The 22,349-nt window shown below is 29.6% G+C and overlaps 1 protein-coding gene and 1 long non-coding RNA gene across 8 annotated transcripts; one reads left to right on the top strand and one right to left on the bottom strand.

Annotated features, from left to right (window-relative positions):
- Nucleotides 1-286: 286 nt before the first annotated feature.
- On the bottom strand, nucleotides 287-21,984 carry LOC127733032 (sperm flagellar protein 1-like). 7 transcript variants are annotated; one of them, XM_052242294.1, is made up of 9 exons: nucleotides 21,625-21,984; nucleotides 16,790-16,901; nucleotides 11,492-11,700; nucleotides 10,607-10,684; nucleotides 8,443-8,485; nucleotides 7,577-7,636; nucleotides 3,661-3,784; nucleotides 3,019-3,128; nucleotides 287-2,113 (listed from the first exon to the last, which is right to left on the bottom strand). In XM_052242294.1, exons 1-9 carry the CDS (start codon nucleotides 21,758-21,760, stop codon nucleotides 2,107-2,109), a joined length of 879 nt encoding a protein of 292 aa, XP_052098254.1. In that variant the 5' UTR covers nucleotides 21,761-21,984; the 3' UTR covers nucleotides 287-2,106. The 7 variants fall into 7 exon arrangements, with proteins under 7 accessions (XP_052098254.1, XP_052098253.1, XP_052098255.1 ...); XM_052242293.1 differs by lacking the exon at nucleotides 16,790-16,901 and adding an exon at nucleotides 14,654-14,771 and having other exon boundaries at nucleotides 21,625-21,982; XM_052242295.1 differs by lacking the exons at nucleotides 7,577-7,636; nucleotides 16,790-16,901 and adding exons at nucleotides 6,117-6,155; nucleotides 14,654-14,771 and having other exon boundaries at nucleotides 21,625-21,982.
- Nucleotides 18,758-21,405, top strand: LOC127733056 (uncharacterized). The gene is made up of 3 exons (XR_007996685.1): nucleotides 18,758-19,370; nucleotides 19,887-20,001; nucleotides 20,674-21,405. It is a non-coding gene; the product is annotated as an uncharacterized LOC127733056 (long non-coding RNA).
- Nucleotides 21,985-22,349: the final 365 nt, after the last annotated feature.

Here is a 22,349-nt window from a genome sequence, read left to right as displayed (position 1 = left end):
CGCTGAACCATGAAAATAAGGTCAAGGACATTGGACATATGACAGACGGAAAGTTCGTAACATAAGGTATCTGCATACAAAGTATGAAGCATCCAGGTCTTCTACCTTCTGAAATATAAAGCTTTATACAAATAGTTTACGCCGCCGCTGCCGGATAGTAATACCTATGTCTCACTTTCTGCGACTTTCGTCACAGGCGAGACAAAAATCCACAATCAATTAAGTTCATCACCAAAAATAAAGAGTAACTCAATCAAAAAATTTATACATTAATTAATAACAAAACTTTATTCTTTAAGACTTTATTCTTGATTACAGACTCTTTCAAGATTTGAAATAATTAATGCTTTTTTCAAATGGAACAGCAACAGAAAATACAAAATAAAATGGTGTAAAATTTACAATGTATAAAACTGATTGTTAATGGAAAGAAACAAATGGACGGAATGTACATAATTTTAAGAACTATACAGTAAATAACATTTCACAGGCTCAGATGTAAATATATATATATGTATTCATAATCTCATCATCAATAGATTTCCATATCAATAACCAGCTTATATTTCATATTTTTCCATATTTCTCATATTATTTTCAAAATAATAATCCTAAAAACATATTTAAACCATACTCCTTTTTATTATTCCTTTTACACCATAAATTTCATATAAAAGACCAAAACATCATTTTTCCAGCTTAAAGATTAAGCTTTTCAATACATTTATTTCTAAAAAAATAAGCACATAAAATTTTACTTTGATGGTCCATAATTTTCATGTTAAACAGTACACATTATCTACTTAGAAGAATTTATTAGTAGAGGTTGGTTTTTTTCGATTTTGAGAGCAAATAAAAAACCATTCAACCACCCATAAACCACTACTCTTTACACTAAGCCATTGAACCTGGCCTTGCGGTCATAAAACTTTAGAAATCAACCAATCAAAATACTAGATTTGGTGTTTCGAGCACACATTTTGTACCCTGAGTACTGAGTAAAGTTTTATGACCAAGGATCCAGGTATTTAGTAATGAAAAAATTACAGTACGTACTATAAAACACTACACAAAAAATATCACAGACATTAATTCATTTCATCACATGATTTTTGTAAAAAAAAAATAATGTATGATTCACAAATAAAAGTTTTTCAAATACAGTAAATTCAGAAATTATTATCTGCAGATATTATAAATTTTCAATTGGTCATGTGATAATAATTGCAACATTTGATTGGATTCTCCGTACAAGTAATGCTGCTGATTTAAAATGCCAGTTTTGATTATTGGGAAATTCTTCTATTCCCCTTTTTTGGTATAATAAAATGTTCCAAAAATTTCTCAAATTTCATTCTGCAATGAACTGATGATCTATATTCTTTGGTGAAAAAAGAAATGATGCAACGTTTAGTTTCTACCATGTCTACTCTGTCAATCAAGTCCCCTGAATGTTTTATCATTAGAATAACAAGATGCCTAAACTTTTTGACACTTAAACTTTCTCAGTATATTGTTCAGTTCCTCAGAATCTATCTTGATTTTATTTTTCAATTTTCCATGATGCTCAATTAAATAAATATCTATGCAGAATTTTTTTTAACTTTCCATGTCATTGGGATTATATATGTTCAATCTAATTTTTTAAATAAATCTAAATAAACACTTTCTTATAAATTAATTTTCTATTTATATATTTCATTACACTTTATTTATATTAATGATATGTTTTGTAATAAATGTATCTGGAATAAGCACTGGTTATAATAAAACTTGCAGACAAAAATTTGTTTATTATTTGTTTCAATATTCAATGTATTTCCAAAACAAATTTCCAACAAAATTATCTTTACAAACAAATTTAAACTGTGTGAAAAAACAAAACATTATAACACAGAGTTAGATGATTTTTAAGGAATGTTTATTTATAGACATGATGTAACAACAAACCGAGGACGTTCTGTAACCATTTTACCAACAATAATAAACAACTGTGATACCATTATAATTTTTCAAGTGCACTGTCAACATTGATCAATAAAAATATAACATATATATTGCAAACAATGTCCATGTTTACCCATTTGTTGTATCCAATTTAAGATTTTACATCCTACAAAATATCAAGAGCAAATTTTTAAAATATTAAAATCCCCATTTTATTTTAAATCTTTTATATGTAATAAACATCAACGATCATAGTTTATTTTCATATAAATTAATTTTAACTTAATGTCCATTTGAAACATAAGAAAATAAACCTTTTACAAGGAAAATGCTGTTTATCAAAAATGTTTGAAAATTATCATTTCAAATGTTGCAAAAGATCAAATGCCAATACAATTTATGATATAAATGCTTATTTCTTTTCATTCATTCATAAAACATCTTTCTAACACCAATTTATTTAATTACTAGCTCTGTAATAGCTAAATCTGTAAATAATATTCAGGATTGCAAGTGAATTTTTAAAAACCTGGCCAAGTCAAAACTTCATAAAGCAAAACCAAAGCAAGAGGTACATGTGGTGAACATGTTATTACATTGATAGAAATGTCAAAGGTTAATACAGGTGCTCAGTCACTTATTTTTGTTTTGCAAGTGAGTGACACAATTTAAATCATCCCTTCGTAACAGCAATCCGAGAAGCAGTACTGTGGATTCATTATTATTCATGGTATGCTAATTTTCATGGATTCTGTGCACAAAGTGGACCACAAATTTTAGTTTTCAGCAGAATTTGTTAAAATCCACAAAATTTAGTATCCACGACCAATTTTTTTCTCTCCCTCAATCCACAAAAATTGGTAACCTCTAAAAATAAATGAATCCACAGTAATCAAATTATGTACAAACTTGAATGGCTTATTCAGTGGAGACATAAATACAAACATAAAGTTAGATTCACTTTCACCTGTGCTCTAACAATACAGGTATATAGTGATGATTTATATATATATATATAGCATTGTCCATCCCTGAAGGTGTCAGTACTTTCTATCACATGCGTCTTTTTACCTCCGTACTCCAGTTGGACGCATTGTTTCTAGTCTGTTTTGTAAGTCATCTATTCTCACATCTTTCAAATGAATTAAATGTTCCATTCTGTGAATTTTGGCCTCGAGAATCTGGAAAATATGAAAACAAAAATTACACCTTCTTGAACTACATATAATCTTATGTTAGAAAAAGTTGTGAACAGACCTTAAAATGTTAACATCACTCCATTCCCCCAATTTTAGTAGATATAGGAAAGATTGTATTTTCTATCATGTCTGTAAATGAGAGGTGCTAATTGTTAAAATGCAATGAACATTCTTAGAGAAGTTGCATGTATAATTCAGCAGTTTTCAGGTGCAGATTTTGAATTTGTTTTGTTCGTTTAGTTTCGTTTTGTTTTGTTTTGTTTTGTTTTGTTTTATTTTGTTTCGTTTGTTTTGTTTTGTTTTGTGTTTTGTTTTGTTAGGAGGGGGGATTCGGGGTTCCAAGCCCCCTTAATAAACTACCTATAAGGTAAATACATAGTCCTTTTAACAAGTCTCATTTCAATCAAACATATTGCCTAGGCAAGCCCCCCTTTTCAAAATCTTGGATCTGCAACTGGTTTTAATACATAGAGTGCTTATAGTTGACATAAATTGCGGTTTCATAATATCTTACCCTTATAGTTTCATCTTTAGCTAGACATTCTTGTTCTTTTTCTTCAAATAAAATCCTTGGTACAGCATCACTTTCAGCTATTGATCTAATAATTTTGTGTTTTGGGATACTTGGGTAATCTGGCCTGTGAAAGAATAAAGTAAAATTAAAAAAATAAAATTTTCCACATCTTGTCAAAATTAATTCCAAATTCTTCTTTCTTCATATTGCTGAAAAGAAAGTATTTGAATGTCTGAATTACTTTTGGGAACAAAAGATATGATTTATTATATAAAATGTAGTAAATAGGACATGGAATGAAAATGATTCCCATTAAATATCTGTAAAACACCATATAAAAATAAGGAGATGTTGTATGATTGCCAATGAGACAACTATCTACCAAAGTTCAAATGAAGTGGATGTAAGCAATTATAGGCATATGTACGGCCTTCAACAATGAGAAAAACAGTCGGCTATAAAAGGCATATATTACAAATGTTTTGATTGGTTCCTGGCTGCTTAACATTCACAACATCAAAACCCTTCTTTTTGACATATGCAATCTTCTCTGATAATTTAAAAAAAAAAAACGTTTGTATTAATCATCATGTAAAAGTCAAATTATTCACTTCTGTTTCACTACAGAATTACAAACGTATAAATAAAGTAAATGAGTTCAAGGAAATTCTAAAAATAGAAGACAATTTTAAAACTTTAAAATACCATTACCTTTAAGAAAAAAACAATCAGCTGTTGTGATAAAGTAGAAATATTACTATATAAACACACTGCTAATAGCATCTAATTATGATGTATGAAGATAAAGATAACAGCATTTCAGTCTAGAGACAAATATGGAACAGTTCACAAAATTAATTTCTACATGGAATGGCAGCTCATATCAATGCTGTGCATTCATATAGTTTTATTGCGATATTTTATGCTTTACTTTTGTGATGTGATGTTACTTAAGGATGTACTTAGGTGAAATTTTAAAAATCTAGAATTCAAAATTGATACTTTAAGTCAGAAGAGCATTAGTTAAGGAACAAAATAAGCTAAAAATATTGATAGGTTATGGAGCTCCTTTTCGAGATATTTAATTTTTTTTAAATGGCAGGAAAAGGCTGACTCAGACTTTTACCTAATATTTGCATTGGTATTATTTGGGTCTCAAATCGAAAGAAAAGAAATCTAGAATCTGTATGTATATATTAAAAAAACGGAGATGTCTAGTTTAAATGTATCTTGTGCTTGAACTGCAATCTTTCCCCCTTTTCAAACCTCCATTGTAGTCAATTTTCCATATTTTAAAAATATTTTTGACTATTTTTCCATCAAACTTGCCTGGCAAACTTTCTAATTTCTGTTTTTTTTTGGTTCAGGAAAATAAAGCCTAAACATTATTCACCAAGCAGAAAAGATTTTAAAAGTTTACCAAGATTTCCCTGATGATAAGACAGAACACATTTGGAGTAAATAAACCAAGAGTTTTACAGCTAAACACTGGGAAGTGATTCGGGATGCAAATAAACAGGTTGTGCTGACAAAGTAGCAAATTATAAAGACATCATATTTGAAGGGCATTTTTAATTCATTTTCTCATCCCTGAAAGAAAGAACGCAATCAATTTGAAACAGTCGATTAGTATCAGATGGTTTTTATAGGTTCTATATAAGATATCTTGAGGAATACTAATTTTTACAAACATATTTTATCCGTGCTAAAATGGTGGATATTTCAATTCAAATCTTACAAGGAATCATCAGCATTGTCTGTCAAAACAAGGTGACTAATAGTTATTTATAGAGTTTGCATATTTTTACTACTTTTTTGGCAGACAATATTGTTTACAAATGGGTTTTAATTTATATTAACATTGAAATACAAAAAGAAACCATCACTAAGTCTGCAATCTAAACCTCAATTTATTTATTTATAGAAGTGGTTTCCTATTTGTGGTCAAGCATGGAATCAGTACAAAGAATAATCTCAAAGAATTATTTTTAACCAGTTATTTTCAAGAGGATAAAAGTTTGATAGAATTTTTTAAATGAGGCAACAATTGAATCCGATTGTTGGCAATTATTTCCAGTTGGCCGTAGGGCAAGCTTTTCAGAAATTGTAAATATCTTTGTAAATCCTTACTTTCATATAAATAAGAAGATGTACATGTGGTATGAGTGCCAATGAGACAACTCTCCATGAATGTTTTCAACTCTTCATGAATGTTTTAAAATATAGATGCATGAAAATTTATTTTACCTGTAAAAACTAAAGTGAAAACATATATTTATATTACAAATACAAGGTTTCAAAATAATTCATTTCTTTGTGTACAAAAGGGTTGCAAGTGAGAGGCAATTATAACTATAGTCTAATGCAAAGAACAAATTTAGCAGATAGATTGATTAATATATATAAAATGGCTTAGGACATGAATGATTTTTATAAATAAAAGCATATATAAATACCTGGCGTCAGTCCGATCTTTTTTGTAGTCTTGTAAATATCTTAAAATATTGTATTGTATTTTAAAAATCAAATAAAAGAATTCAAGATTATGCCAATTTTCTGTCTATAAACTTTCAAATTGGTAATACACATCTGTCTATTGCTGAAGACGGTATGGCATGCTGACCTTAAGTTGTGTTTTTTGTTTTTGGTTGCTGTCTATTTGACTTATATCCTACATCTCCTTTAATTCAATGGTTTAATAAAAAAAAACAAGAATGTGTCCATAGTACATGGATGCCCCACTCGCACTATCATTTTCTATGTTCAGTGGACCGTGAAATTGGGGTCAAAATGATCATATCATAGTGAACATGTGTACTAAGTTTCAAGTTGATTAGACTTCAACTTCCTCAAAAACTACCTTGACCAAAAACTTTAGCCTGAAGCGGGACAGACGAAAGAATGCACAGACCAGAAAACATAATGCCCCAACTACTATCGTATGTGGGGCATAAAAATGGAAAAAAATTTCCATAGGGCACCCTGAGAATGAATTGTACAGTGTAATATTGGTTTATTATTGTAGAGTTGGTTTGCCATTACCATTCTTTTACCAATTGATAGCTGTGTGAAAAATTATCACCAAATATTTTTAAAATGGGAGAAAAAATACAGAAAACCTACTTTTACTATACATATCAACCAATATGACAATAACAAAGAAAAAACACCACGTCAAATTCCTCTATCTAAGGGATATCCAATATATAATTGTCACAACTGTGCAAAAAATAATTCTAGAAGCAAACTCTGAAGGAACCTTTGAATACAGATTGAAGACCTATTGGTACAGGGACAGATGGGAACCAATATTCCCTCCAAAAAAGATGTGGACTGACTAACCATTGCAAGATGCCTAGGCTATACTGAAACAAAGAAATCAAAAGAACTTCTACAAAAAGTTTAAAATATAAGGCCTGACTAAAGTTAGTGTACAATACTAGTGATAAAAGCTTCTATACTGAATTATCACAATTTATACCTGAAGCTGTAAAAAAAGAAAATGAAAATAATAGACAAGTGTAGACTCATTTCAGTGCAGTCCAGATCCAAGCAATGAAGATAAAAACAAAAGAGTACACCTTCTCTTGTCAAAAAAGTAACCGTTTATATGTATAGTAAACAAAAGGTGAATCAGTTCAAAATCACTTTGGCTGGTGATTCTTGGTGATTCAGTATGAATTCTGTCTATGTATTATGAATATACAACAACAGGTGTATTTATCCATGTGTTCACTGTGCTGTACTGAATGGTGAATCACCAATAATCACCATGATTCACAGTGATTTGTGAATCACCAATAATCAACATGATTCACAGTGATTTAATTGAATCATCTTGTGTGTACTGTAAAAAGCAAAACATAACATATATCCCACGGTGTTGACCCTCATTCCTGCATGTGTATATTTATACCTGTCTAGATTGTAGAGAGTTATCAACTCAAGCTGAGGATCTCTCTGAAGATAAGGGTATCTGTAATTAACGGCAAAACTTTTCATTATTTGTAATATCTTATGGTACATTCCTTATCCCTTTTCTTGCATGGTGTTTCAACTTTCAATATGCAGTCAGTTCTAACCACTAGTATGCTTTCATAAAAAAATTCTCTAAATGCAGCTAGAGAATTTAATACTCTTAAATTTTCACCTTCTCTTTAATTCTACCATCAGAGGCCTTATTTTGCAAATGGAATATTCTGACCACACATTGAAATCTCGGAAAAGCAGAATTTTTCCCTTGCATAATCATTTCTAGAATCTGATTATTCATATGAGTTGTACCCATAAGCCGTATAGCAAAGGCCTTATTCATCTTGTCATTTCAATTAAAACGTCCATATATGTTTTTTATAAAAAGTCTTTTGCAGTGTCTATGATGTGATAATAGAAGGCCTTTCAATCTATTTTTCATTTGATTAAAAAAATAAGAATAATAGTTGCTAATGCAATATTTAATTTGGATGAAAAAACAAGGAAACAATTATTAACTTTTTCTACTCCTTCTCCCATGAATAATATATGTAATGGTATCCTATCTCCAGAAAATAGTGGTAACATGTATATGTATGTAGACTACAATTAAATGTTACTTTTGAATGCATATAATGGGTCCAACTATCGATGGTTAAAACTGTTAACATGCTAGCATGCATGGTTTTCTGTCTGTTTGTCTGTCTAGCTGTTTAACGTGCAATGGCAAATTATTCTTCTGAAAAGTATTTTGATTTCTTGAATTGAATTATCATGAAAAATCTTTAATTTTTATTTCAAAATACATACCCTCTAGTTGTGTCTTGTTTCATTCCTTTTCCTCTTGGTGATCCTAAAATGAAAGAAGAATTTAGTTATTTAGAAAAGTTACATATATATAAAAATCATTAAAAACTTCAAACTGTGGCAGCACTGGGTTACCAAAATAAATTGTTACTCATGAATGCAGAAATTGTGCAACATATTTTTATATCTTCCAAAACATTTATTGGAGATAAAACTAAAAAAAAAATAGATTAAAATAAAACAAATAAGAAGTTGCACACAATTTTGTGCTTGATCCCACACACAAACAGAAAACCGGAAGAAGGTGTCCTGCAGATCTGAAAAGTTACAGCAAATCACTGTTAAGCTGCTAACCAAATATGAGTTCATTCCGTTTAGTAGTTACTAAGACAAGTGTGATGAAAAGATTTGTTTTAATTTAAAATTGTTGAAAATTCAAAATATTGGCAAACAAGAAGTAGCGTTCACACATTATAACCCATCACTATCAAGCTGCTGACAAATATGAAGTAATTCTATTATGCAGTTCCTGATAAAAGTGTAATGGCAATATTTATTTGACAAAAAGATGGACAAAGACAGACAGACAGACAAGGTGATTGCAAAACAACCTCCATTCCTAGAGTGGGGATATAAAATTGAAATTATAAACTTTTATATAATATAACTGCTAATGTTAATGAAATGAGTTTATAGATTTACAATAGATCACAAAAACACAAATGTTAGGTTAAGTGTAAAGATTTTGAAGAGCAAAAAACTAATCGCCATTTAATTAACACCTGATTTTTACATCATGCAAATATAACTTAAAAAAGGGTGAAGTAATAAACTTAATAAACTATCTTGAAGGAAATTTTCTTCATAACAAATTTTCAAAGCAAAATTCCTAGGACATTTGTAAGATATATAATTTAATTGAGAAGTAATTTTCTTAGTCATTTTAACATAGTAAGATCATATACATTGGTTTGTACATCAACTAGCCTAAAACAGGATGTTCACAGTGCAGTATATGAATATATGAGTAAATAGAAACAGAACAATACATTAAAATGGTCTAACCATGTTTGAAAATACCATCGAAAAAATATTTTTCTATTTTAGATTAATATGACTGTACTTGTAGCCCAACCTTCTGATAGTATAAATTTAGGAGGTTTCAATTGTCCATTTAACTGACTGATGAAAGTTATAGTAAGCTATGTGAAAATAAAAATATAGAAAATCTTGCAATAATTCATAGACAAAAGGCACTCAACCCGTCTTATCATGAAAATGTGTTGTGAACCAATAATAGACTTACAATGGTATTTTTAAATGTAGTTTAGTCATCTTCCTCCTTTCCTAGTACCTCTGGGCTCTCAGTCATAAAACTTTATTCAGTACAACAGTTGTGCTCAAAACAACAAATCAAGTTTTTTGATTGGTAGATTTCTGAGTTTGAGGTATATATAGGGCCAAACAATCTCCATGGAAATGAGATGTGCCAATGCTAATACAACTGCATACCAAATACCACTGACCTACCACTATTGGTTCCCAATAAACTGACCTAATCACAAACTAATACATGTAAACTAAGAAAAAGTTTTAAAGTCAATAGACCATGACTGAGGGGCAGGGCCAAATAATCTCTTTTGAATTGAGATGTGCCAATGCTAATACAACTGTATACCAAATATCATTAACCTACCACTAGTGGTTCCCAATAAACTGACCTAATCACAAACTAATAGATGTAAATTAAGCAAAAGTTTCATAGTCAATAGACCATGACTGAGGGGGCAGGCCAAATAATCTCCATGGAAATGAGGTGTGCCAATGCTGATACTACTGCATACCAAATATCATTGACCCACCACTAGTGGTTCCCCATAAACTGACCTAATCACAAACTAATGCATTGTTGACGCTGACGGTGATGGAAACAGCATACCTAGGTCTAGCTTTTTCACTCCGTCAAGCCGAGACAAAACTCTAAAATTAGTAATCTTATCACACAAAAATTTAAATATAAATATGTTAATTGATTCTTTTTAAAATATAAAGGCATGCAATTATTTTTAAATTAATTTGCCAAAATTAGTACAGTATTTAATTAGCATCTAAATTAGGAAAAAACACCCAAATTTTTTACTACTTTAGTCTAGCCAGGTGTTTTTACCATAAACTTTTATTCCCCGAGTCCAGTCTCTTTCCAGAAATTCTGACTCCCAACCCCATGGGTCATTGCCTTTTACAACTGGAAGAACAAATACAAAAATACTGCTCAATGCTTACAGTTACAAATGATTTTATACTGCTATCAATATCACAATATATCATACATGTACTTATATACCATTTACACATTTACATTCTTAAATTACCCTGACTGAGCCTGAAAACTAAGAAAATTGGCTATTTTGAAAAAGAGGAATAATAACTTCCTGTGATCCATGGTTAAAAACAGCTGAAAGTTACCAATGGTCTGTGACTCATTTCACCAAAACACTTTCGAGAAAAAATACTTGTAGGTCATGACCATTTCATATAACTTACGATCAATTTTTGTCGTAATATATAGTGAAAAGTACCCCAGAGTTTTATTGTAATTGCAGTGAAATTTTAGATACAAAAAAAAAATACTGTTGAATTTGTAGGGTTTTATTTTCTGGAACAACTTTTCATTTTCATCTGTTGCTAAGCATGCATGTTTTTTCATCAGTTTTGATGCACGAAAATTTGCACTTTTGTACACAATTGATTCCTGCATTTCGCACTGCAGAATTTTCATTTTCACCCTGTATTATGCAAGTTTAATTATTTTCAGCTCTTACCAGGCCATGATATTTGTTTTCAAAATCCCCCCCCCCCCAAACCAACCAGAAATCAAATGGTCAACCCCTAATATGGCTTTATGAATTTGTAATCTATGCTCACAGATTACTTTTTATAACTTGTATTCATTTCAACAAAATTATCAAAATATCTTTAGATAATTCAACATTGTGAGAATGACAGAAGGAAGAAACTGGCTTACAGAAAACTTGGATATATCCGTCCTTACCCATATACTGATCAGCTTCTGGTTTATCACTTTCTTTTTTACCTCCCCCTCCTTTACTCTTCTGTGTTTGCTTCTTTAATTCCCATTCTGCTCTATTCAGTTTTGTGCGTAACATCATTAAAACTTTTTCTATAACTCCTGGCTTTGCTGTTATAACATCTCGCATCACATCATCCCCAAGTTCAAAACCCAATTTGGTAAAAACTTTTCTGGAAAATATTCATAAAAATATTTACTTACTTTTGTTCACTGTTTTTTTCCTGAAAGACATTTCGATCACAATTCTTGTTTAGCACTAAATCATTCAAGTAAATATTTCTCCCATAATGTAAAAGAACTCATACATTTACAGATCACATTTTGTAACTATAGAGTGTGATTTTCTTATTATTAAACAAACAAAAGGTTCTTTAAATTTTTTGTACGTCATTTGAAAAATTCACACCCAGCGGAAAACATTTTTTTTAGAATACATGTATATGCTTGACTGCCTTATTATTTTGTAAAGAAGCATTAACAAGTACATATTTTTTTCAGTACAAATTTAATTGATATTTGTAGTTGCTGTAAATATGAATATACTTCGACCTGAAAACTTTTAATGGAAACTATATAATAAATTCAGCAATGAATGAAGAACATTTGATCAAAGTTTCAATTAACGAGTATAATTTTATTAATTATATTTTCTTTATTAACAAAAATTAAACTTCTTCAGTTTTTCATACTTTCAAATATCATGTCTTCATAAATTTTATTGTTAAAATACTGAAGTGCGAGTGTTAGTTTTTCTGGTATGGTTAAATACAAAAGAAATCAGTCAATATGATTGTATCTCATATACCGGACTGGTACATAAATGCAGATGAAAAGATATCAAACTTGTAAATTTGTATAGGGACATTAACTTATGGTATCAATGTAAAGTTCTTAAACTTATAAGTAACAAGGTAAAAATTAAAGCATTATTTCAGTTTAAAAATTTAAATACTGTGCTGAAATAGAAAGATGTTTTACAATTAAAAAGCTAAAAAGTATTTTTAAATGAATAAAGAAAAAAATGTGCTGAATAACTACAAGTACAAAGATGAAGTTAACATTTTAGAAGCACAAAAGTAAAAAAAAAGAAGTACGGCAGCTAACATCAAAATTCTAGTAATTTAGCAGAAAAATTATACCTAGCAATAAAACATTGGTGCATGCAAATTTTGCAAGACATGTAGGGGAAGATCATAGGGCAGACAGTTCTAAGACTTCAAAACCTTCAGAATAATTTCTTTAATGATTCGACTGACCATTTTGGTCATAAATTGACTTAATTGTAGATTTTCAACAGTCTGCCTGATATATTTTGTTACTCTTTACCTATACTGTAATTTTCACCAAAAACATAAAAACTAGGTAAAAACTGAAATTAAAGGATGGGGAGTAAACATATGTTTTTTGGCCATGTTGACCTCTTTGAAGAGCATGTCTAGCTGCTCAGTTCTGTTGTTTAGAATTTCACTCTTTCTACTTCAGTTTTAAAATTAAAGATAATAGCCAACATTGCAGCAAAGGTAAAACAGGTCATTGAAGAGCAATAACTCATATAAAGCTGACTGAAGATTTCGGTCAATAAGACTTATTTGTAGATTTTTGTCTAGCTGATCATTTTGCTATATAAATTTCATTCTATCCATAAGAATTTTCAAGATAAAAGCCAAAAACAAAATAAATCATTAAAATTATCTTAAAGGCAATAACTCAAGTTTTGTTAAAATTCACTGTGGCATTTTATTTTTGGGGTATCCTGAAAATGAACAGTTTTGGGGTATTTGAATATAATGCCAGTGGACAACATCAGTAGGTGTACATTTGTTTGTGTAATAAATTGGCTGGTGCACATGTTCTTTGTAGAAAGATCCATTACTGTTTACTGTTTTGTAATACATGTGTATGCCTTGGGAGAAACTTATTTCTAAATTACACAAAATGTAGGTAAATTCTCTTCGTTGTACATATTTAATGGTTGAAAATTAATGAAGAAGTCAAAATCTTAGGGCAAATCTCAAACAGATGAAGTATTTAATTTTTCAAACATTGCTACAAAAAACAAAAACAACTTCAAAACATGTATATATATGAGTTCTCTCCCTTACTTAAGGTCACCATGTACCTCCTTCAGATGAGATTTTTCAAAATTGGCCAATCAGAATCAAAGACTGCCTCTGGAAGCCATGTTTTATTGGCTAATCAGAAGGTAATGAGAAATTCTTATAAAGACAATCATTTTTTTTATTCTGGACAAATTTGATTCAAATCAGCTAGGCCTAGGATGCCTTGGTGGCCGCTTAGTCTAAGTAGTTCATCTACAGTACATGTGTTATCACTACGAGTTGCCAATCCACATTGAGGTTGTGAGTTCCAACGGTTGAACCCTACTTGCAACAGGTGCCTTCCACTCTGGTCTTAATTAACTAGGATTACCAGTTATCCTTTTGAAGGTTGTGGTTCTCTCCAGGTACTCCGGTTCCCTCTACCTATAAAAACTGGCTGCACAATATAGCAAAGAGTGCTTAAAATGGCATTAAACACCATCAATCAATCACACATCAAATTGACCGATTAATTTCACACCAGATGATGAAAATGTAACTCATTTAATGACAAATAGACTGACAACAGACATAGAGTGATGACAATAACTCATAAAGCCTTTGTCTACATGTATATGAGATCAAGGAAATGAAAATCAAGATTATAAATGAAAAAAATTCATATTTTAGGGATTATACAGCTGTATGTAGTCAAATATTTTTTGGGAACATGCATTTTGACATGGAAAACATAGATTTAGTTTTAAGATGGATATTATGACAAATGACAACAGCACAGTACCATTCTGTCAAAGATTTTATATATTTGTTTACAAACTGTCAGTTTTGAATACCTACATTGTACCGTACATGTTACATGTATAATTTATTCTTTATAATATAGCAATATTAGTTTCTATTCTATTCTATTTCATTTTTTTTAGTATTTCTTCATCTTATGACTTTAAATTTGATTATAAATATACTTGCTTATTGAATTAAATATGTTTGAATAAATAAAAAATAATTACTTTGAGATTCATTTTGACTTATTATCCATATAAAACTCATGTGCTGTCATTACCTGTTCATTAAACGCCAATTTTCTTCTTTTTTATTTGTGCTGTTAGCACCTGTGTAGTTGTGAAGGTCAACCAAACCTTTTTGTGAACAACAATGCCTTACTAATTCTGCTACCAAAACTGGAAGAGGAGGAACACACCAAATGTTAAAACAGTTCAGATAAAGTTATCTCCCTTTGAGAAGACATATGTACACATAACAGCTGATTCAAAGATGAAATTGGTATGATTTATCAATCTTGCATGCCATGCTTTTCTTTTTTACTTAAGACAAAATCTATTTATGTGAGGCAGTTTAACACGGGAGATTTCAGTGGACTGAAGTTATCCCTTTTTTCTTATTTTTTTATAAATAAAGTAAAGAGTTAAATTCAACCTTCCATCCCCCTTTCATCTTGCTTAACTTTCATTCCACAATTTTTTTTATTCTGTACATGTCACTGATTGTGTGTACAAATAAACCAGCTCAATAATAATTTCATTATTGCTTAATTGATAATTTTGAAAATTGTTTCATCTCTCTACTACAAATGTATCAGGAATATTTCAAACCTGTGCAGGTACATGAATTAACAATGGGAGCATCAATAACTTATGTCCATTTTCATACAAATACTTGGTTTCTTTTGCAATTTCTCATTTCTGAGCTTCCTGACCTTTGAAGGGTCACTTTTCAAGTAAAGCAATAACAAATAAGTTTGATAAGGAAATAATAATACTTACAGACGTTTAACAGAGTCTGACAGTGATTCATTCTTTCCAAAAACAAGTATTTGTACACCAGAATGATAATTTTGTAAACAATAGTTATCTCCTCATTACCAGAGGTTCCAGGATGTATCAAATATATTAAATATTGCTTAAAGTTGCTTCAGCTTGAAACAGTGTTATTGTGACATGAGCCACAAGAGTGATTTACTTAAACATGGCTGCAATTTTCATAAATTTCTATTTCTAATTATTTGAAGCAGCTGTCTATGATGTGCATATGTGGTTAAATAAATGTGCAAATTATCAGAAGAAAATAAATAAAAGGACATTTAAAACTGAAATATAAAGTACAGTATTAATAAGTATTAGACAAGTGCATTAACAATTTTGTACAAGTATGTACAATGTAGGTATGAACAGTCTATTATTGAAATAATTTCTTTGATCTTTGATGCAGCATCTTATTTCAAACTGTACGAACTTGACAAAAAACTGTATGAACTTGAACAATTATAGATGTTAACCCCTAGACCACTCAACCATATATAGATGGTCAAGTCACTTTCCTATCAACTGAAAAATTGCAAAATAATCTTAACTTCAATTTTAGACTGCTCATGCATGTTTATGAATTTCTAAAAAGGATTTTGTTAAATGGTCAGGAAATAATTAAAGAAAGTCAGATTTGCTGAGTGTACATTGTATGATCAATTAAGGAGATACATAAAAGGGTTTAAAATGTGTCGTGTTTGCACATTTTTGTAATAACAATCATCTAATGTGCAATGATTTCTTAACAAATCATTTTAAACCATTCTTTAATCTGTAAACTAACATCAATAGATTTTTAGATCTAAAACATCTTATTAAGCAGAGTTCACTTGAATCAATTATACTTACACATGGAAAATGACCATCATTTTACCAACTTTAATTTACAAACTAGAAAATATCTTTTCTTTTAGCATAATCGTGATAATTATTATTTTAAATAAATGGATAACTTTGAGCGTATCTTTCTGAAACATGAAGTCAAGGTCATCAAAATAGTTTTTTTTCGTATTGTATTCAGCAATGTACTGAAAAAACATTTTGATCTCTCTGTTCCATATCATTATGCATGCACACATGTACACATGAAGTTTTAGCTTGTTTTAAAGGAAAATGATATAAATCATTTTAAATAATCAAAGCAGAACAAAAAAAATTTCAGTCTAAAATTTGAAAAAAATTAATTTATTCTTAGTGGTTTTTTTTCATGATTGTCAAGTGAACTCTGTCTTAATATTTTGAATATATAAAAACCAAAATCAGAAAAATAAATAATTTCAGTGAATAAACTAAATAAAGCACACGAGCATTGTAGTTTAGTCTGACTAGCCACAAAACCAGAGAAAGGCGTGGGTTCACGGCAGAATATTGTATACCTGTTTAGCACGTTCCAGTTCTCCTTTTTCTGAGGTGTGGAATTTGCAGGGGAGTAGTTGTGCATTTGAATGATTTGCGGAAAATATTGCCTTACAATCTCTGCTACCAGAACTAAATATAACAAAAATGGTTTTAATTATGGACCATTGATTTATCATGATTTATACAGCAGCATAAGACATTCTGTTTTTCAAATTCAAAATTAGTTATGAAAAAAATATTGCTCTTTTATATTAACAATCACCATAATCACAATATATGTATTAAAGATACTTTAGCTCATAAAATGGTTCTGAATTACTTAAATAAGTGATCTTTAAATCCTTTAAATACTCAATGTCATACTGTAAAGAATAAAATTTTCACAAATTTCACATTATTAAAATTGATGAATCATATCAAATATCCCTTCTCATAATTTTTTCTTCGAAGAAGATTAAAAATAGCACATGTCTGGAAAAAAAAATTGCTTCAACGTTATGACATCATGGACATTGATTGAAGAAAGGAATTACAGGAAAATATTAAAAATAACCTGTCAAGACTTCATAATTATAAGGACTAACTATCGAGACTTAGTGGCAATGTATATTTATATAAATTTTGTAGTTACATGTGTACATTTGTACATGTACATGTATCTGTAGCAGAGACATATATACTGCATACAGTAGCGATTTTGATTGTCTGGCATAAGTGGTCTAATAAATTATAATACAATGTATATCACCTTTTCCTTTCATAAATATGTGAAAAACTAGCCTTCCATACATTTTGTACATAACTGTGAGTTTTGAATAATTGGGGTTTGGCATTTACAGGACCGAATTGATGATTCTTCAAATTTTTCTTAAGAATGTATTACAAAATTAACAAAAATCGACAGGACCGAATAATATGAATATATTTTTACAGGACATGTCCTTCGGTCCTGTGCTAATTTCGAGGACTGTATTTTTGGGGAAATGAGATAAACTATGTAAAATTGATTTGTGAGTGAATCGATATACATCAACTTTGATACAATTTGCTTATAATTAAGCAGAAATACTAATCAAAGCCTTATGTGGACAGATTTCACAGACTGCATTGTATGTACTATACTATGTCTAGACCATAGAGGTATTTACACTTGTATGCAAATTTTTCCACTATTACATAAAATCACACAAGTTACCGTAAACTTTGAAATCACCCGTATGAGAATATTAGGTGGATTCCGCTTAAAAATAGCAGGAACCCAGGCGGAATCCACCTAAAAATTAAGACTTATAGACGGAATTAAGGCGGACATGGAATATAGAAAAAAACCCGTCTTAAGTATCATAGACCTTAGGCGAAATGTTTACTACTTTCCTGTTGAGTTAACAGGATTTCTGTTGTAAAAGAAATATCATAGACGGAATGCTGGACTTAGTAGATTTGTTCAAGTTTCTTAGGAGGAAATTGGACTTAGAAAATTTTGTTCAAATTTATCAGGCGGGAATTGTACTTAGAAAATTTTGTCAAATTTATCAGGCAGAAATTTTCTTTCTGTTTATGTTTTCAAATGAAAAATATATCATTACTGAATTTTTTTTTAAAATTCTATAGTAATGAGAGAGTGCTGATTATTTGGGCAGTAAATCCAGTGTTTGTACCACCCTAAAATCTAACATTTAATGTAAAGTGATTGCATTATTCAATTATGAATTTGAAAAAAAAATTATAGCCAATTATAATCCCTGCATTGGTTACTTTTTAATATTTACATACTAAATAGTGTCTATAAATTTATAGCATTGTTAGGTAATTTATAATTTTAATTGTGTAATTTAATTAATCTTGATTACTGAAATGATTACTCACTTTAAAATAGATTTACATGTTATGTGTTGCTATCTATAATGCACTTAAACATTATATAAAGTGACAAGATATATATATATATATATATATATATATACTTTAATTATTTCACTTACAGAATTTCAGACAATAATTTATTTTTGAATTTTCCATTAAATGAATTGCAGGTTACAATTAATTTATTTTCAAGTATCTCTATTTAATTAATTAGTATACACAAAAATTATTTCCATGCAGTCTCTTTCTTATCAATTAGTGATAGAAATGATATGTGCCATCTGGTTTCTATTTATCTCTGTGATATTGACAGGAAATGATGTACAAAAGAGTTGGGGCCCAGTGAAGGAGACCACATTGTTTTGTACATTTCTCTGAAATTTCTACAACTTAAAATATAAGGAAAATAGATAAAATCATGTGAATATTTTTTATTTATTATTATATATATCAAATATTTAAGATTTAGGTAATTTAAATAGTATGATTAGGGAAACAGTTCAAACAACTCCCTAAACAACCCCAACAGATTCAAAATTTGAACTTGCAGACAACAAGCAAAGATGTCTAATTTATCATGAACAAAATATGAATTTTACAATGGATGTAGAGTTTAGACTAAAAAGTTCCAAAGTATTCTATTAACATTAAAAAGTGCAGATGTATTCTTCTGATGACATGACTATTGGATTTAGGAAGATTGATGTTTTCATATATTTTGGATTAAATCTTTTGGTAAGTACAAATTATGAATAAGTATTTCCACCATTTTGAATATTTTGAAACTGCTATTTCCTTCAAATAAAATGTGACATATATAAAGTATCTTCTTAACCATGTAGGATTAAGAAAATAACTATAAGACCATGCATTTTTTGCATATAAATAATTATTATGGTATTCAGTGTACACACAAGACTTATATTTTTAAGACAATCTCTTTTATAAAATATTTCTTTATAGTAGTTTTGGCAAAATTGGAGATCTGTGATATGACTGCAATAATTAAATATATAGACATCTATCCACAAAAGGCAAAAAGTATTATCTTTAACTTAAGTACTCAATTATGGATCAAATTTAAAATTTTAAAAATGGGCAAGACTTACATGTAAATATAGGCCTACAACTGTATGATGTTTAAGTAAAATGAAAAACAAATATTAATCAAAGTAAAGAATATCAACCTATACACTTCATGCACTGAATATAATGGTAATATTTAGTATCAGACAATTTTTTATATTTCAGAACTGGTGAAAAGAAAATTTAAAGAATGATGTATGCGCAGACTATTAGTTTTAATATAATCTTTTCAAAATGTTTTCTGATAGGACTGAAGAATGGAAACACAATCAGACTTTGAGTAAGTAGTTTTATACGAAAGAAATCCTTATTTTAAAATGCTTTTAAAGTAGAATTTGCACATGTTGGACTTTCAAAACATTTTGAAAAAAGTTGTAAAACCATCTGTAATTTTTTTAGATATAAACATGATATATAATCTTTTATTTAAACACAACAATTTGAAATAATCTATGATGCTTAAAATGCACATAAAATCCAAATTAGCAAATTGAAATAGGGGGTCACAGCCCACAGGTCTTATTTTCTTCAGAAAATCCCCAAAACAGGTCCTGAGTAAATTAAATTCATTATAATTATCTGCCCTTGATTTTACAAGGTTTTTTTTCTAAAAATTTAATTACATTTTAAAACAATTGCCTAACAACTCTTATTTTTTTATAGTTTAATCTTATAATATCAAGTTTTAAATGTTTCTGTTGTGTATTGAATAATATATGGTAAAAATAGTAAATTCAAGTCAATATGTCAAAATAGTGAAAAAAAAATACAAAATATATATTGGAATACACATGACCAAATAAACCAATGAAGGGATGCTCAGAAAAAGACACCCGACCTACTTATGCAGCTCACAATTTACCTGTTTAACATAGACAAATTTGGTAAATTCATTTTAATTTAACCAATAATGCATGGTAATTTTAATTTATGTCCTCATTTTTTTTTTCAGTTTATGTAACTGCTTGGTGCACAAAACACAACAAATGCATACAAGATGGTCAGATTAATGATGCTGTTACAGAGCAAATCAGTTATGCACGAAAGAAATTAAGGAAATTGTGATAATACTTTTTATTCGAAGAACACTGAAAAGACATTAAAATATGACTAATAACTGAAAATGAAGAAATTGGGAAGAACTAAAAATGTCAATATTATACATGTAGTAAATTGTAGTTGCTTAAATACAGTCGATCAAGTTTGATAACAATTTTACTATTTTATTTGTATGAAGGCCTAGTTTTTCTTTGCAAGAATGCATAGAAATGGTAAAAACCTGGATCTGTGGAATGAAAAATTTCCTTCATTGAAGGCAGAATTTTTTTCATATTCTTAAGGCGGAATTTTTCTCATATTCTAAGGCGGAATTTTTTTCCAATTTTTAAGGCGGATTTTTTTCTCACTTCTAAAAGCGGATATATTTTCCGTCTCTTTAGGCGGATATATTTTCCGTCTCTTTAGGCGGATATTTTTTGAGAAAAACATTTTTCCTTTTAATCAGACGGAATTTTTCCCCCCTAAGACAGGCGGATAAATTTGCATATTTCGGCCCTATTCCGCCCTGAACCCGCCTGGAATCCATGTAAGAAAGATTCTTCGTGTAAAGGGGGACTTTAAACAGATTCCTTCTAAAATTTCCGTCTGGAATCCATGTAAAATACGCCTGGATTTTTTCGTACAGGCACAATGTAAAAAATTTGAAGTCACAATGGAAAAGTGATTGTTGCTTGACGTCAGAAGGTTATTCAGAGCAGATCTGAGGTCATTCAGAGACAAAATTCAACTAAATGCCAAAAGTGTTAATAGATGTATACTCAAATTATCATGTTATAGTATACATGTGTCTCTGTCTGTAGGTAGATTGTTTTTTTCTTTCAACTACTTAAAATGTCATATTTACCGCCATCAGAAAAGTCCCTAGCTATGTTTCTTTTTGGTCTGGACAGTGGAATGCCGTCAATCCAGCTATATAATTCTTCTAACTCTGCATCATCGAAATCGTCCATATCGTTACCAGTAGTTTTCACATGTTCCATTATATGTATTGATAGATGAGGGCTTTTATAAATGATTTCTAAGGCCTTTTCAAATATTCTTTTTATAATCTGAATGCAATGTTTGTGTATGTCAATATACAGTGATAAATAATTTAGATATCAGATGGTTCTTCTTGTGTAAATATTGCTTTTAAAATCAGTAAGGCGTCTTTGTTGTTGTCGCAACGGCATTTCCCACAATGCATCAAACAGTATTCGTCAGTCTCAACACTATCCCTCATTGGGATATTTTTGTCAATTAAGTTGAAGTAAGATTGTTACTCAATAAAATCATTTGAAATATAAATAAAGACCAAAACATTTTTTTTCAACAACGCACCATACCATACCTGTATTAAAATATTGAACAAATTATATAAACAACGCACTACAAAGTATAGCAAAAACGAAAATTATAGTAATGCAATCAATTAATGTAACGAAATAGATAAGATTTTGGGTGAGATGAGGATTAGTGTTGGCTTTTGTCCTATCCTTTTGTTTAAATGAACGATCGATGTTTCAACTTGAACAATAAAACACTTTGAATAGAATACAGCATGAAATTACATTATAATTAAACAAGCCG

The sequence above is a fragment of the Mytilus californianus genome, unplaced genomic scaffold, assembly GCF_021869535.1.
Source record: "Mytilus californianus isolate M0D057914Y unplaced genomic scaffold, xbMytCali1.0.p SCAF_3, whole genome shotgun sequence".
NCBI lineage: Eukaryota > Metazoa > Mollusca > Bivalvia > Mytilida > Mytilidae > Mytilus > Mytilus californianus.
This window is presented reverse-complemented; position numbering and strand designations above follow the sequence as displayed.

Bases quoted from the DNA above. Each gene is read 5' to 3' on its own strand.
- LOC127733032 (XM_052242293.1), bottom strand. From the start codon at position 21,760: ATGGAACATGTGAAAACTACTGGTAACGATATGGACGATTTCGATGAT. The intron at 3,785-7,576 runs GTATAAATATAC...ATTCTTTCACAG, and splicing joins ACTCTCTACAATCTAGACAG to GCCAGATTACCCAAGTATCC. The intron at 3,129-3,660 runs GTAAGATATTAT...CATATTTTCCAG, and splicing joins CTAAAGATGAAACTATAAGG to ATTCTCGAGGCCAAAATTCA.